At 44.9% G+C, this 17,909-nt stretch overlaps 2 protein-coding genes across 2 annotated transcripts; one reads left to right on the plus strand and one right to left on the minus strand.

The window, feature by feature from the left end:
- The first annotated feature begins 68 nt into the window (after positions 1-68).
- cse1l (CSE1 chromosome segregation 1-like (yeast)) lies at positions 69-11,456 on the plus strand. Its single transcript, XM_080548676.1, has 25 exons — positions 69-105; positions 1,207-1,298; positions 1,479-1,621; positions 1,725-1,826; positions 1,987-2,132; positions 2,288-2,378; positions 2,520-2,627; positions 2,740-2,832; positions 2,969-3,136; positions 3,233-3,362; positions 3,571-3,636; positions 3,737-3,939; positions 4,325-4,409; positions 4,502-4,563; positions 4,946-5,082; positions 5,530-5,633; positions 6,089-6,186; positions 6,323-6,473; positions 7,761-7,969; positions 8,241-8,338; positions 8,473-8,558; positions 8,848-8,929; positions 9,362-9,508; positions 10,042-10,273; positions 10,655-11,456. Exons 2-25 carry the CDS (start codon positions 1,214-1,216, stop codon positions 10,742-10,744), a joined length of 2,916 nt encoding a protein of 971 aa, XP_080404802.1. The 5' UTR covers positions 69-105; positions 1,207-1,213; the 3' UTR covers positions 10,745-11,456.
- Positions 11,457-12,140: 684 nt separating this feature from the next.
- On the minus strand, positions 12,141-16,114 carry LOC308173577 (retinol dehydrogenase 10-A-like; the record flags this gene model as incomplete). The annotated part of the gene is made up of 5 exons (XM_080548605.1): positions 12,141-12,258; positions 13,112-13,243; positions 14,089-14,237; positions 15,036-15,134; positions 15,662-16,114. 5 exons carry the CDS (start codon positions 16,112-16,114, stop codon positions 12,141-12,143), a joined length of 951 nt encoding a protein of 316 aa, XP_080404731.1.
- Between the last annotated feature and the right edge of the window lie 1,795 nt (positions 16,115-17,909).

Below are 17,909 nucleotides of genomic sequence, written 5' to 3' on the forward strand. Positions count from 1 at the left end.
ACAGACCGCGCAGTGATTGGACACTTTTGAAAGCAGCAGACAGACAGACACATCTCACGCGCCGGAGTGAGACACACTTCCACAACTCTGACGTCCTGATTCAAGGTAAGGTTAACTTACTACCCCACTTTTATTATATCGAGTTCAGTAATGGGTTGCCCATCTAAGTAAGTAACTTGTAAAAGGAACAAAACGGTGCTTAGTTAACTGCTAATCCGTGTAGCTAAGTCACAGTGTAGTTCAGTTATAAAGTTACCAGACCTGAGACCAGCCTGTCACTGATGCTTAGGTCTGACTGACTAATCCCTGCGACGAAAACGTTTGAATGGAAAAGTCATTTGTTTAAATTGTTAATAGAAATGTGTCAGGTGTTCACACGTTATTTCAATATATTTCGTGTCTGATCAATATGCTCTTTATGAAAAGGAAAAATAATTCCTCAGCAGAAACTTCTTTCGTGTGTCTGTCACGACGTTCCGTAACTCGGCCGTTTTCACTCTGTTTCAGCAGTTAGACGCGCCCCGAACTAACTACACACGCCTAGCCTAGCCTGTTAGCTTGTTAGCTCGTGTCTGCTAACTCGCACCGTCATTCCGCCAACATGAACTGGTGTTAGCTGACCGTTGTACTTTAGAAAACGAACGTGCTTCACACGATCTCACATTTGTAACAAGGGAGTGAAATAACTAAGCGTTTAACTTTGAATGAGAAGATTAGCTGGCTATATCCAGTATTGCTAACTTGCAGTCCATACCGTAGTCCCGCCCCCCCCCCTTGGGCTACTGTGATTGGAGGAAGGTACTGACGGGGTGAGAATCTCCTCATCCATTGGACTGCTGAGGTTGTCAATTAGCTACGATTTGATTCGACCAGTTTGTCAGCTAAGACTAGGGCTAGCTGGTCATAGCACCTAGCTATTCAGTCATTTATCATCTGTGCTACTTCTGCCTTGGGTTGATAACTAGGTAGCTAGTCATTTTATGTTGTGTTATTACAGTTTTGTTATTTCATTCATTGATTTAGTCGATTTCATTGAGTTAGAACTTTGCATCAGTGTGATTGTGTCACCATGTGTCCTGTGGCAAGCGGCTCAACATTCTTGATGAGCTAAATTATGATGCAAATAGTATTACAGCTAGTTTATATTCATGTGTCATTGCAACATGTCTCTGTTCCACAACCGGAATGTGTTCCTCTCTTCACTAGGGCCACCATGGAGCTGAACGATGGGAACCTCCAGACCCTCACTGAATTCATGCGCAAAACGCTGGACCCTGACCCAGCAGTGAGACGTCCAGGTATAAATGCTCAGGGTTAGAATGCATGGAAAGTTAACACACTTGATCGGCTGTTATTGTTGTTCACTTGTGTGGTGAGATTCTTCCCACGCTGGTGTCCTACTGTCCTTGAGTGGATTGTCTGGTCTCTAGAGTTCTAGATGTTCCATTCCAAAACCTTTGCTCTTTCCTTTCTTCTAGCCGAAAAGTTTCTTGAGTCTGTTGAAGGGAACCAAAACTACCCGATATTGCTGCTCACTTTGTTGGAAAAGTCCCAGGACAACGTCATCCGGGTCTGCGCAGCAGTCACGTTCAAGAACTACATCAAGAGAAACTGGCGCATAGTGAGTTAAAACGAAGGCCTGAATTAGGGGACGTAAGCCAATGTTATGAGTTGTGAAAGGAGAGTTTCGGACGAGACATATTTTAATTCATTTTTTCTCTTAGGTTGAAGATGAACCAAACAAAATATCAGATCCGGACAGAATTACTGTCAAGGCCAACATTGTGAATCTGATGTTGAGTAGCCCAGAACAGATTCAAAAACAGGTATGTTTGCACAGGACCTGCTACCTGCTTTCACTGTACATCATGCTTATTTAGAAGTTGTTATGAGTCCATTTGCAGGAGTGCACATCTGGTATCTGAATACATGAATTATAATGAAGATGTATTAAGTTGAAGTGTGTCTGCCCTGTGCGTTCTGCAGTTGAGTGATGCCATCAGCATTATCGGCAGAGAGGACTTCCCTCAGAAGTGGCCGGACCTCCTGACAGAGATGGTGACCCGCTTCCAGAGCGGGGACTTCCACATCATCAACGGAGTCCTCCGAACCGCACACTCGCTCTTCAGGAGGTAAAGCCCAATGGGTGTGGTCGTCTAGGAACGGTGTTGTGAATGGTTTTGTGGTATTTGGGGGGATATTAAGGGGATGGGTTCTGCTTGGTGCTGGGAACTGTGATATGAGGTGCCACTGTGTGTCACTGACTGATCCCCATGTGTCGTCTCAGGTATCGACATGAGTTTAAGTCGAACGAGCTGTGGCTGGAGATTAAACTGGTGCTGGACACGTTCGCCCTACCTCTGACGGAGCTCTTCAAGGTCAGTGGTTACAGGTTACTGAGATTTCTAATCAACACCAGAGAGCAACCACTTTTAGCCAGTGAAAAATAAAGTTTGCTGAATTAGCTTTTCATTAATTTCCCAAGTCGTTATCCATCCATCATGTCTTGTTTCTTCCAGGCCACCATTGATCTCTGTCAGACCCACGCGACAGACATCAACGCTTTGAAGGTCCTCTTCTCCTCCCTCACGCTGATCTCCAAGCTCTTCTACAGCCTCAATTTCCAGGTGCGTCTCCCTGCCTCATACCTGGTCTATCCCCACAAGACCTTTCGCCTGGCTCTTTATTATGCTGTAGGTGCACCACTGAATCTTTACTGTCTGTCCTTTTTGTGTGCAGGACCTTCCAGAGTTCTTTGAGGACAACATGGAAACCTGGATGTCCAATTTCCACAACTTGTTGACCTTGGATAATAAGCTCCTACAAACAGATGTGAGTGGACACTGTGATTGATGAAATATGTGTCTGCGAGATGTTTCAAGCAAGTTGTCATCAACCCAACAGTGCAGTGGTGATCTAATCTTCTCTCTTTGTCTGTCTGTCTGTCTGTCTGTCTGTTCCACCACAGGACGAAGAGGAGGCAGGTCTCCTGGAGCTGCTCAAATCTCAGATCTGTGACAACGCTGCCCTGTACGCGCAGAAGTACGACGAAGAGTTCCAGCCTTACCTGCCTCGTTTCGTCACCGCCATCTGGAACCTTCTAGTGTCCACTGGCCAGGAAGTCAAGTATGACTTGGTGAGAATTTCCGATCGGTGTTGCGTTCATGTTCCTTTATAAATGGTTGGATTGAACCCATGCTAATAAATGTCATTCCTCATGTTTGTGACCTAGCTCGTGAGCAATGCCATTCAGTTCCTGGCGTCGGTGTGTGAAAGGCCACACTACAAGCATCTGTTTGAGGACCATAACACACTCACCAGCATCTGTGAGAAGGTCATCGTGCCCAACATGGAGTTCAGGAGTGAGTTCAAGATGGAGTTTTAAACCATAGGTGGGAATAGATTAGGAGGAGTGGGAATAGAGACTCAACCAACTTTTTACTGAAAGATGTTTGTATTGAAATCGTCTGAGGCTGGCATTTGATGACAGTTCCTATTGTCGGGACTTTTGTGAAACATCCGTACACTCTTAGTTACTGACACATGGGATTTCTCATTATTTCTCGTCAGGTGCGGACGAGGAAGCCTTTGAAGACAACTCCGAGGAGTACATCCGAAGGGACCTTGAAGGATCAGGTGACCATCCTTCAACAAGAGCAAAAATGTACTTGAACGGATGTTGAACCATAGATGTGCACAGTGTGCTTGTGCTAATGTTCCTGCTGCCTCCCTGCAGACATCGACACGCGCCGCAGGGCTGCCTGTGACCTGGTGAGAGGCCTGTGTAAGTTCTTCGAGGCCCCCGTCACGGCGATCTTCTCCGGCTACGTCAACTCCATGCTGGGGGAGTACGCCAAGAACCCCGGGGTGAACTGGAAGCACAAAGACGCTGCCATCTACCTGGTCACGTCTCTGGCCTCTAAAGCCCAGACCGTGAAGGTAGGGTGTCTGCTCTTTGATTTAAAAAAAGTGTTCTATGTTTAATGTTTTTTTTATTGAAGGACGAGATGGAAAACATACAATGGACAAAACATTGTTTTCCTTCCATTTTTCTTTTTTTAAAGTAAAACCACACCCCATCCCACCCCCACTTAGAGCAATATAGTACATTGAAAAAGTTAAATAAAAATAAACATTAAGAGCTAAACATTTAAAGTAAACAGCAAATTGAATGAATGATTGACAGTCTTCAAAATGTACAGAGAATTTCAGTATACCGAAGGAATTAGAAAAAATCTTCACATCTTGTGTTAAAAAACTGTTCTGGTACAAAGATAACGCTTCTGACTATAAATAATTTATGTTGTTTTTTTCTTCTCCCCAGCATGGAATAACGCAAGCTAATGAGTTGGTGAATCTCACAGAGTTCTTCGTGAACCACATTATTTCAGACCTGAAATCCCCAAATAGTAAGAATGTAGTTCAACTGATTCACAATCACAACTGGAGTTCACTTTGTTTCTATACTTTACTCAACTGTGGCCTTCATTCTCTATTCCAGTTAACGAGTTCCCAGTGTTGAAAGCAGATGCCATCAAGTACGTCATGATCTTCAGGAGTCAGGTATGGTTCATTTGAAATTCTACCATCATGATCAGCCCATCTACAAAGGGTAGAAATGAATTCTGACAAAGGGGGCGGCTGTGGCGCAGGAGGTTGAGCTGGCGTCTAATGATCAGCGGTTCGAACCCCGCCGGCTGGCCAGGTGTCGAGGTGTCCTTGGGCAAGACACTGAACCCCAAATTGCTCCCAATGAGCAGGCCGGCGCCTTGCATGTTGGCTGCCATTGGTGTGTGGATGTGTGTGAATGGGTGCCATTGGTGTGTGAATGGGTGAATGAGAGGCCATTGTAAAGTGCTTTGGAATAAGGCGCTATATAAGTCAGTCTGTTTACCATTAACAAAGGCCTGTCTGTGATCCGTCTCTTCCTCTCTCCTACCTCCAGCTCCCTAAAGAGCAGCTGCTGCAGGCGGTTCCTCTGCTGGTGGCCCACCTGCAGGCCGAGAGCACCGTGGAACACACCTACGCTGCCCACGCCCTGGAGAGGCTCTTCACCATGAGGGGCGCCAACAACTCCACGCAGTGAGTCATCTACACATGACTAATACTTAACCATGCACGTCCTCACAATCCTACACGGCCCTACCCCCCCCCCCCCACACACCTGCTTATTGTTGATAATCTATTGCTAGGTGATCAAATACTTATTTTCCTCTATCAAATATATATTATGTGTTTTTCTGGATTTATTGTTGATACTCTGTCTCTCACTGTTGAAATAAACCTACCATTAAGATTATAGACCGTTCATTTCTTCCCCCACTGTACATACTGATAAATAACCACACACTTTTCGCTTGGGTGAATCTGCCTATTAAGTATTCACTGTTGAATCTCATAATAACCTCATAAAAAATCAGCATCATACCCCTTGTTAGGGACATCAACACCCTGGACATAACTCAACCTTTATTTTCACACTGCTTGGGGTGAGTAGTGGCTGATTTGCGGTGTCCTCATGTCTTGTAGCATCACTGCTGCCGAGATGGCCCCCTTCACAGAACAGCTGCTCAACAACCTGTTCAAGTCTCTGGCTCTTCCTGGGTCCTCAGAGAACGAGTACATCATGAAAGGTAAGCTCCCCGCTCTTGAGTCTGAGTGTCAGGGTCCTCTGGTATATAAACCTCAGTCGGTTTCATGTCGTGTCAACACTCGAATGACTCGATTACTCTTCACTCACTCAGAGTGAAGAAAGGATGTAATTGTGCTTTTAAATAAAGGAGGAATGTCTGGTCGGCACGCGTGTTACGTTGCTCCCAGCGATTGAATCAAAAATGGTGACGCAAACAAACAACGTTTCAGACACGTGGCCACATGGTCTTGATCAAATGTTTTTTGTTTTTTTTTATTCACTGGTGCAGCATGACAGTTTAAGCTGACATTCCTCTTCTTTTCTTTAAGTTATCTTTTTTTTTTGTCCTGGGGGGTATTCCATCAATGTCACTAAAGTAAAATAAAAGAATTTGGATGTGTGTGAGACTCTGTTTTCATCTGCAGCTCTCTGAGTCCTTCTGTCCTTCTCTTCCAGCCATCATGCGCAGCTTCTCCCTCCTGCAGGAGTCCATCGTCCCCTACATCCCCACTCTGATCGGACAGCTCACTCACAAGCTCCTCCTGGTCAGCAAGGTAAGGCCACCGCCTCCTCCCGACCACCTCCTGAGCTGCTGTGGATGCGTGGCGTACGTCAGAGCTGGGATGTGATGTGTTTCGTGAGGGAGGGAGAGGGGCATTTTTGGTAACCATTCGTGTGCATCTCTTTCAGAACCCCAGCAAGCCCCACTTCAACCACTACCTGTTTGAGTCCCTGTGCTTGTCCATCAGGATCACCTGTAAGGCCAGCCCCGCCACTGTGGGCAGCTTCGAGGAGGCCCTCTTCCCTGTCTTCACTGAGATCCTCCAGAACGACGTCCAGGGTGTGTAGATGTAGATTCAGCCCATATCCCACCGTCCAAACACATCGGTTCCCTCACGCGCAACAGAACCCCCCGCCTCCCCAAGAAAGAGGAATTATTACGGACGTAGACACCAAACATCTGACAAGCAGGCTAAAATATCCGCTTTTTTTAAATGCACCCAACCCGAATCTGGCGAGTGGCAAGCCCATAGGCTCGTTGGTAACGTTAGTCCGCCAGTAGTCTCGCATAGCCAAACCTATCTCCACACTTCGTGCTGGACACACTCGCGTACAAGATTGTGCGCGACTGCGCGCGCGACGCGAGAGAGTTTTTGCCAGGTGAGATGTCTGCAGATGGAAAGTAAGCAAGTTGAAACGTTAGCAAATATAATTGCTGAGTGTTCTAACAGAGCAAGTTGGTTCAAATTGGTCGCTATTATTGTGACTAGAAAGTGTAAAATAGTGTCAAAGAACTAGCAAGCTAACTAGCTAGCTCAGAGGTGATGAGATGAGCTGGTCTGCTGCACACTTGCCAGCCTAAGAGCTAACTGGATGCACTTTATTATTTTACTTAAAGTAGATATACTATCTTTCTTATTCTGCTAGAATTGGGCTTTATGGTAATACCATGATGGCATATTTACAGTACATGGACAGTGGATTGAAGCATTGGAAATGTCTGTTTTTATAGTTGGACATACGCTTTTTTTTCAGGTGAGTAAAGTCAAAATGACATTATCTGACTGCATTGCCCACAGCAATCCAATATTCAATTATAATTATGTTATAAATTGATATCGATCAATTTATACCTCTTATTAGATTATAAATACTCTGGTTGTTATGTTTGCCTTTTGGTTGACTGCAAAAGAGGGAGAGAGGAGGATAGAGAGGGAGAGAAGGAGAGAGAGCAGGATGGTGCACCAGAGAGAGAGAGCGCAAGAACCAGGTGAGAAAGTGGACAGGTAATCAAGACCACATAAGTAAGTAGCCTTGAGAACCGATGGTTCTCGAGCCTAACGGCCCATAGGGCAGGAGCCTATCTCCTGTTTATGTAGCGTGAGGCGGCTTAATGTACAAGTTAGTACACCCCTGGACATGACGCTGGTATGTCGCAGGGTCTTACCCCCTTGGGGGGGGGGGGAGGGTCCATGCCACGGTCCCCCCCAAGGCAGCAAACCTAGGGGAAACACTGGTGTGAATGGGTGAATGAGAGGCTATCGTAAAGTGCTTTGGAATAAGGCGCTATACAAGTCAGTCCATTAAAGATGGCTAATAACCTGTGGTTGTGTGTCTGCTGTTGCAGAGTTTGTGCCGTACGTGTTCCAGGTGATGTCCCTACTCCTGGAGATCCACACCAGCTCCATCCCCGACTCCTACATGGCCCTCTTCCCCCACCTGCTGCAGCCCGTGCTGTGGGAGCGCACAGGCAACATCCCCCCTCTGGTGCGTCTGCTGCAGGCGTACCTGGAGAAGGGAAGCGTCACCATCGCCGCCTCGGCCGCCGACAAAATAGTAAGTGGCCGTTAAGATGTTACTGGAGAGGATATTTATTTATATATAATTTTTCTGAGTAGGGCAGTCCCACTCATATTTGTATCGCGATAGAGACAGTAGAGATTTGACAGGAAGGTTGGGTGAGAGAGAGAACGGATGACATCCAGCATATGTCCACAGCCGGAAATGAACCGGGAACCCTGCGCTTACATGGTCGACGCCTAGTGTGTTACGCCACCAAGCACCCCAATAGTGATGCATCTGACCGTGCTCTGCTCTGCCCATACAGCCTGGTCTGCTGGGGGTCTTCCAGAAGCTCATCGCCTCCAAGGCCAACGACCACCAAGGATTCTACCTGCTCAACAGCATCATAGAACACATGCCGGCGTGAGTCCGCCAACACTTATGCGTTGTATCAACTTGATCTTGTTCACTGAATGGCAATAACAGGTGGATAAAAAATGTCCTATGAAATTGACATGGGATTGGGTCGTTATACGTTTGTCTTCCATCTTTCGTAGGGAGTCCATCATTAACTACAGGAAACAGATCTTCATCCTGCTCTTCCAGAGGCTGCAGAGCTCCAAAACCACCAAGTACATCAAGAGTGAGTACGGCGTCTGCTGCGACCGCCGCATTCCTCCACAGTAGTGTACATGATACCGGATGTATGGATGTCACGGAATGTCTGTGATCAGTTACTGGGAGCCTCTATCCTTTTTCTTCATCATTAGTCAGTATAGTGTGTCAGCACAGCAGAAATGCGTGCCGTTATATTATGTGCCCAGTTTAAAAAAAAAAAAAAAAAAAAAAAAAAGGACCTGTCATTATGTGTGATTGTGTCCAGTGGTCTGCGACACTGCATATGTTCACACACACCGCCATCTGTCCCTCAGGTTTCCTGGTGTTCATCAATCTGTACGGCGTCAAGTATGGAGCGATTGCTCTGCAGGAGATCTTTGACAGCATCCAGCCAAAGTAAGTGTCTGGTCACAGGGGGTGAGAGGGGTGAACTGTGACAAATCGGAAGCGTTTTACATAATTGATTCTTTGTTTACAACAGAGCTGATGGCCTGGGTTATTGATCTCTCTGTGCAAAAGCCAATTGTCAGCTGCCTTTGTGGTTTTCAAAAGCCAACCCTGTCATTGTACTCTGTCAGACTTGTCTAGGATACACTACACGTGTTTGTCCAGGCTACAGACTCTAAACATCACCTTTTTAACGATTCAGTCAAATCGAACTGAACTTGTAATCTGCATGTTACGCGCGCCTAGCGACGCTACCGCGATTGCAGCAGCAAATCAGGACGTATGCCTCGCGTCTAGTCAGACACTCACACGTGGCGAATTTAGAGCGGATGTATTTAACGTGTTAGACACGGTTCTCATTGCCGGGTGTTCCCTTGTCAGGATGTTCGGCATGGTGCTGGAGAAGATCGTCATCCCAGAGGTGCAGAAGGTGTCTGGGCCGGTGGAGAAGAAGATCTGCGCCGTGGGCATTACCAAGATCCTGACCGAGTGTCCTGCCATGATGGACACGGAATACACCAAACTCTGGTGAGGGAGTCTCCTGGAGAATCTTGTCTCTGCTATGTTTTATTTGGGTTTTTCTAAAGTGATTTTCGTTTCACTAGACTGTTGCTCTACCAGGTACCCAGGTCTCGCTTGGAACTTGGCAAAGCAGCTTTCTCTTATTTTGCGTCCTGGTCATGGAATAACCTCCAGAACACACTACAGCTTAATAACCTCGTCTCCCTGAGAGAGTTCAAAGCTCTGATTGGAAATTGTGTGACAGAAATGTACAATTGCTACTCTTAAAATGTTTTTTAAAAATATATATATTTATCGGCTCTTGTCTGTTATTTATTATGTTTTATTAGCCAATGTTGTAACTTGTATCTGTACTGGTGTGCTTTCTTGGCCAGGTCTCCCTCGAAAGAGATTTTTACCACCTAAAACTAAGTAGATGGGGTTCTGGAGTACACTTGCCATGCCTACGTCCTTGACGTCGTCTAACTGGCTGCTAAGTTACCGGGTGGTTCTCTAGGACCCCCCTGCTCCAGGCTCTGATTGGTCTGTTTGTTCTCTAGGACCCCCCTGCTCCAGGCTCTGATTGGTCTGTTTGAGCTCCCAGAGGATGACAGCATCCCAGACGACGAGCACTTCATTGACATCGAGGACACGCCTGGCTACCAGACGGCCTTCTCCCAGCTGGCCTTCGCCGGGAAGAAGGAACACGACCCCATCGGAGAGGCTGTGGGGAACCCCAAAATCCTACTGGCCCAGTCACTCCACAAGCTCTCCACAGCCTGCCCAGGACGGGTAAGGGGGTTAGGGTTTGGGGGTTTGTAGGGTGGGGTGGTGTAGCCTCAAGTATTTGACAGTATTTTTTTTGTCTTCATTTTCTAAACGTTAAAAAAATGAGCATGCACATTAAGAACATAACCACCAAAGATACAGGGCTTATATATATATTTGGTTTTTAAAATAATAATAATAATAAATAAAAAAAAGCTTTCAGGGGACATAAGAGTTTTTGATTGTCATTATGAATTGTGAATATTCATGTAATGTTAGATCGAGGAAAGTTTTGATGGCATTTGCCCTTAAACTGCAGGGTTGTTACTACAGGGTTAGAATGGTGCCAGACTGCATGTTGGGATTGTAGTGATGGCAGATGAGTGACCCTCTCTGCCCTGGCAGGTCCCCTCCATGGTGAGCACCAGCCTGAACGCAGAGGCCCTCCAGTACCTGCAGGGGTACCTCCAGGCTGCCACGGTGCAGCTGGTGTAACAGAACACTGCAGACCCCTTACTGACATCCCTGCTAGCTTATGGAGGGTATGATACGACACTGCACAAGGAGTGGACACACCGTCGACTGACTCACCAGGACTGAATGAACTTATTGACTTTATTCATGGCAGACACCTGGATTATGGGCTCAACCGTGTCCATCGAGGACCTGGGATTTTTAAGGGCTTTTAAACTAGAGTGCTGAAAGAAAAAAAAATGCATTGGAAGTTAACCAGTTAAGAGCGCCTCCGTTGAGAATATTTGTTTGGATGCGGTGGTGGTACATGTTACCTATTGGCTTGCTGTGCGGTTTATGGCAAGTTGAGGAAGGCTGGCTTTGACAACACTCAGCTTTTTGAATTTCATGCTTGATATGACCTGTGTGCTTCTTTGTCTATTGTCATAATAACACCAAAGCGATGAAGTTGGTACTTGCGTTGACAGTATTCTGGAACATTAATGTACTTACCTGACAAAATATTACATTCACAGACCAACATTTACAGCACTCTGGTCAACTTACTGACTATCAACAGAATCAAACAGGAAGTGTTTTTTTTTCCTTTGTCCTTTTTTTCAAAAGTTGTTTTTACTGATATGGAGGACTGTTGTAGTTATTGTTTACCCAAAACACAATGCTTAATATCTCTCTGTCGCATGTTCTCTTAGTTTGTCTTTTTTATGTCTGGTCTTAGTTTCTGCACTGTCTATAAATGTGAATAAAGAGGCACTTGTATAAAACCTTTTCTGTGTCATGCTTTATGCTTCAGCATATTAAGGAAAGTCAATATAGTTTGCGTATGAAATAAATAACGTGGTGTCAGTCATTTCTGATGCCCCTTGGGAAGAAAAACCATGGTGCTCTTATAAAGAATAATAATTTAAAAATCACACAATAATAATAAACATTTATTTTATAAGGCGCCTTTCAAGGCACTCAAGGTCGCCGACATTGAACGACATGATGACATTTACAGTGAAGGAATTTACACATCATACAAGAGAGCAGTTGTTGCCCTGACAGGCTTTAGTGAATTTACAAATGATGGATGATCGCTCCAGCAGCCCAGCTAACATGAACTCCATTACACAAAAGCCTCTGAGATATTCCACCAACGTCGCTAAAGGCAAATCCAGGCTTATTTATGAAAGTCTTGTGAGAACATATGAAATATATGAAAATGAGACTTATCACAAATAAGCCTAGATTTTCCATTAGTGACGTTGATGGAACAACAGGTGAGGAATCAGCTGCAACAATGGACACTTTCTCACCCTTCAGATGTCCTGTCTTGTCGTGATAGGTTTATCAGAATGAAGGCTTTGATGTGCACTGCAGATTGGTCCATTGGCTAAAACATTGTGCCAGAGTGAGACGTTAGGACAGGGAGGTCCTAGGAGGATTTTACAGCCTTGGCAGCCTTCTGCTCCACGTTCTTGATGAAGGGCAGCATGCACGTGTCACCTCCCATGAAGCGATATGTTGCGGCGTTAGCGTCCCAGGGCAGCAGTCTACAAAGAGTAATATCATCTCGTATTATAAGAGAGAGCACATTCAAATGATATGACCACTGATGTTATCATTCTCACCCAACCTCCAAAAATAGGCTGTTGATATGATGACATGATGAGGTTACTTTTTTTCATCTTTCCGCTCCACAACTGAGTGATATACAGTTGCAATCAAAATTATGCAATCCCCATTGCACATTAGGTTTATTGGCAAAATATACAGTTTCTCAGCTGTTTGCAATAAACTAATTACACAACAACTATTTAAGTAGTTCAATGAAACTAATATTACAAGGAGTTTTATCCAAAGAATCCAAGAATGCTACTTTTAATGACTACTGCAGTCTCAAAATTATTCAACCCCTTCATGACAAGGATCTTCAGTACTTGGTAGAGCACCGTTTTGCTGTTATGACCTGCTGCAAACGTGATGCATACATAGCCAGACACCAGCTTCTGACAGCGTTCCTGAGGAATCTTAGCTCATTCCTCATGGGCAATGGGCTCCAATTCAGTCATATTCTTGGGTTTGTTTACAAAGCTTGCTGTGCAAACTGAAACCTCAGTGCCTGCTGCCACCAAGTCTTGCTGCGGGTGTTTTGCAGTCACTCAAGGTTTTTGACCACTTGCCTACTCAGGAATCTGGTGGCAGCCGCTGATAGCTTCCTCTTTCTGCCACGTCTAGGTAGTGTAGCCACTGTTCCTTTAACTTTGAACTTGCGAACTATGCTTCCAACTGTATCTCTAGGAACATTCAGTGAATAATTTGGATTGCAACTGTATGTACGTGTATAAGGCTGCCTGAGTAGGCTATATCAGTTCAGAGTTCATAATGAGTGTAGAAGCTACTTACGCTCGTGTGATGAAGGGTATATACATTAGGCGTGGAATGCAGATCATTTGCTGGTCCCTTAAGATGGCCTTCATGGACTGTTGGACGGTGTAGAGAGGATCCAGAGGGGGAATCAGACCCTGCAACTCCTTCCTGGAGGGAATAGCAGAGCGGACAGAAACATACACTCACTCACTGAACACTTTCTTTTTCTTTTCTTTTTTTCTGAGTGGGTCCCACTCATATTTTTAATTTTTATTGACAGTTACAGTGAAGATTTAGACAGGAAGGATGGGTTAGAGAGAGAGAGGAGGGATGACATGCAGGATGGAATCGAACCGGGGACCCTGCGGTTACATGGTCAGCGCTTAACCCGCTACGCCACCTAAGCACCACTCACTGAACACTTTATTAGGAATATTATACTTGTACTGGGTATTGATTCCACAAGATGTTGGAAACATTCCTTTGAGATTTTTTGGTCCATGATGACATCACGCAATCTTGTGCAGATTTTTCAGGTGCACTATCAAGCTGTGAATCTCCCGTTCTACCACATCCCAAAGGTGTTCTGTTGGATTCTGATCCGGTGACTGGGAAGGCCACTGAAGAACACGGAACTCATTGCCATGTTCATGAAACCAGCTCGAGACGACTTTTGCTTTGTGACATGGTGCATTATCCTGCTGGAAGTAGCCATTAGAAGATGGGTACATTGTGGCCAGGAAGGGATGCACATGGTCAGCCACAATACTCAAATAGGCTGTGGCATTCAGGCGATGATTGATTGGTATTAACAGGCCCTAAGTGTTCCAAGAACATTCCCCACACCATTACACTACATAAATGAATGGGAAGGTGTACAGGTGTTCCTAATAAAGTGTCCAGTGAGTGTACCTACAGTAGTTTACAGATAGATGGAGGATACAGTCGTTGGGTACAGGGGCACACTTCTTGGTATCATTCCAAAAACGACATTAAAGGTAAGGGTGTCTCACCTGATCTCACAGCCAGCGAACATGCCCGTGTCTATGATGTAAGGACAGACCAGGGTGGTCTTGATGCCGTCGTTGCCCTCTTCTGCCTGCAACTCGTGTGTCAGAGACTCGTGGAAGCCGACGGCTCCAAATTTACTGGCACAGTAGTCCTGAGGGGTGAGGGCAGCAACACTGTCACATAGATACTACGCTGAACACAAATATAATAATAATAATAATAATTCATTAAATTTATATAGCGCTTTTCTGAGGCTCAAAGACGCTGACAATATGGGAGAAACGGAAAACACAGAAACAACAAGCAACAGATAACATGGACACATGGAACACAGAGTTAGCGAACGGGGAGGGGGGTGGTTAGGGGTAGGGGAGGCTGTATGCATGTCAGGGGGGTGACAGGGTTAGGGGAGATGGGTAGGGGTAGGGGAGGTTGTATGCGTGTCCAAAACACAACACTTTTAGTTATTTTTTCCAGTTCTCCGAAAGGTCTTTGGAGACAGCTTATGGTAGAGAAATCAACGTTCAATTCACAGGCAAGAGCTCTGGTGGACATTCCTTCAATCAGCATGCCAATTGCACGCTCCCTCAAAACATGATGCGACATCTGTGGCATTGTGCTGTGTGATAAAACTGCACATTTTAGAGTGGCCTTTTATTGTGACCAGCCTAAGGCGCACCTGTGCAATAAGCATGCGGTCTAATCAGCATCCGGATATGCCACACCTGTCAGGTGGATGGATTGTCACGGCAAAGGAGAAGTGCTCACTAATTTAAAACACATTTGTGGACACAATTTGAGAGAAATAGGCCTTTATGTGTACATAGAAAAAGTCTTAGGTCTTTGATTTTCAACAAAAGTGTTGCGTTTATATTTTTGTTCAGTGTATATCTGATATAGACGCACATATAAGACATTAAAGACAACCAACCCAGTTCTCCAGTCTTACCTCTACGCAAGCGGTGCTGAACAACCCCAGGGTACTGGCAATGGTGACGATGTGACCGTGGTTCTTAGCTTTCATCTGAGGGAGAAAAGCCTTAGTCATCTGTTGGACGGAGGAGAGAAACACAAACACAATCATTAGTTCAATATTTAGGAAGGGAACCTCCAGTTTCCCTAAAAATCCATGCTGGTCTGGTTATTCTCAGGTCTTTAGCCAATGGTGGATTACCGCTTTGTAAATGGAATTGTAGGATGGGGAGTGGGGTGTTGGATGAAGACTGCAGTTGCTGATTCTGATTCTGGTGGGAGCTTATCCTTACTTTCTTTGATACATGGGACTGAGGTTACAGTAAGAGGCTTGAAAAGAATGACATTCCATCTCATAATTAGTGGGTTATGCCTGAGAGTGTTTTATTCTAGGGCTGATGGGGGATAGGGCTAGAGAGTCATGTGTCACTGCATCACAAGTCACTGCTGTTAGGCACATCTCAATGAATTGTAATAAAAGGCATGTCCTAAAGTCCTGGATCCAGTGTGCAAACAGTGTCTGCGCTCATCAACCAGGTCTTAGGTTACATCATTCATAAACAAATAAATGTTGTCATGTGGACATGTATCTTGAAGTCTCACCCAGAAGAGCGCGTGGCAGTTAACCAGAAGCGTCCTCTCCAGCAGGGCATCAGGACACTCCAGCAGCCGTCGTCCCGCCACCACCCCTGCGTTGTTCACCACCATGGTCACATCACCGACCTCATGTCGCACCTTCTCTGCTGCCTCGTAGATCTCCTCCCGGCGGGAAAGGTCCACCGTGTAGGTGTGCACCTTCTTGACCCCCAGCTCCCGAGCCAGCGTGGCGGTCTGCTCGTTGGCCGCTGTGTTGCAGTCCCAAAGCACCAGCTCCGAACCCTCCCTGGCGAACTCCAGAGCGAACAGGCGACCCAGGGCTCCCCCGGCCCCCGTGATCAGACACAGCTCGCCGTCAACGGACTTCAATCGCAGCGGGAAGAAAGTCTGGACTATCGCACTGAGGATGGAGGAGATCAGATCTAGCAGCATCAACACCAGGTCCACTAAGAAAATCATGTCGCTTTTCTCTTAGCCTAAGTGCTGCGGGTGTGAAGAGAACCAAGGAGTGAGGGGTTGGATATCTACATTTTATGTAACTTCAGTGTACGGGATTAGAGGGGTGACTGATGATGGCCACCAATAGAATGGCTTTTTACCTGATTAGGACTGACTAACCCGTGCGCTTTAAATTCGCTCGTATACATTCCTAGAGTCGATCTCGTGCAGAGATTAGGTAGACGTCACACAGCCATGTTTGGTGTTAGCAATTATTTTTTTAATCTTAAAAAGTCTCTTGAGAGAAAAACTTTCTCTCAAGTCTCTCCAAGATGCTTTTTTTCCTCCAGTGAATAACATTAACAGTTTAAAATCAGAGTGGGATGAACATGCTAAGTTTCAACTTTTTCTGAAGTACATTCCAAGTTGAAGGAGCATTGTAACAAAATGCAGTTTTACCAAATTCAGATCTGACATTTGGCACATTAAAAAGAATGCTTTTGATGTTATTTAAATACGTCTTTTGCTTATGTGACCAAGTCTCTTACCAGCAGTAAGAATGTAGGCCTACATACAATCCTACAGGTTTAGCACATTATTCTTAAAACATCTATGCAAAAATATTTCAGCTACAGCAAATACATGTACTTAAAAATAAATATGATCTTGAACAGCTTTATGTAATGCACAAATGAACAATTCATGATAGTATAAATCAATATTGATTGGAGTGTGCTTGAAAGTGTGCAGACTGCATCGGTGGGGTCTTTGGTTGATCTGTTGGGCAGATTGATAATCCCCAGAGGTAGAACTGGAGAATAATAAATTCCTTAATTAAGTCTCTTCCAACAGCTTGAGATAATCCCACATTAAGGGAGGAGGGGGGTGATGAAGTAGGTTTGCTGCTCTCAGATTGCATTAATCTCTTAAATGAATTCAATTGACTTCAATGTGAAACCACAATCACTGGTTACCTTAAGTTATTCGTGACTACTTATCAGTTTTTGCCTACATTGCATTTCAGTGTTGAAACACTGTCACACCCGACAAAGACAGTAAACACTTTACATATTTATCAATTATTATTAACATTTTAGTTTTTTGTTCTCATCTCATTTATTATACTCAATCAATATAACCATACAGATGTTACTTCGATCATTAAAGCCTTACAAGTCACTTCAATCAAACTATACAATCAAGCTGCACAACCATTTCATGAATGTTTGTTAAATCATACACTGTTCAATGATTATGATCAATATATACCAATAATTTGTTAGTCAGTATTACACTACTTCACGATTTTGTGCAAAACTAGTGTACAACGCTTGTAGCAACAGTACGAATCGAGATACCGGTAGTCATGTAATGTTTTGTGTGATTTTGAGAAAATGTGCAGATCAACAAGTGGTCATGGTGACCCAGCAATCAATGCAGGCATACTATAGTCCGACCTGCTCTTATGTCAGTCCCCTGGACCCTCTGCTGGTGGGGATGCACTGGTTAAGGTGCAAGGCCACACTGACCTAAAGGGAGATCTTTTGTTGTTTAGCTGTGTATGGGTTACCATGGGTTACCATCCCTGATAAAAAGTCATATAAGGATCTGTTAAAAAACACCTCATCTGAGTTCCAGACCAAGAGCACATTTGTGCAGTCTGCCAGAATAACAGCGCAGACAGCCATTTTCTCCTGCAGATCTGCAATAACTGGTAAACCTCAGTCATAGTGCAGAATCAAACGTGTCTTTTATTGCAAGTATTAAAGTTGGGTCTAAGGGATTTCCTTGGACACGAACAGTTCCATTTCAACAC

The sequence above is a fragment of the Nansenia antarctica genome (genome assembly GCF_963989245.1).
Source record: "Nansenia antarctica genome assembly, chromosome: 18".
NCBI lineage: Eukaryota > Metazoa > Chordata > Actinopteri > Argentiniformes > Microstomatidae > Nansenia > Nansenia antarctica.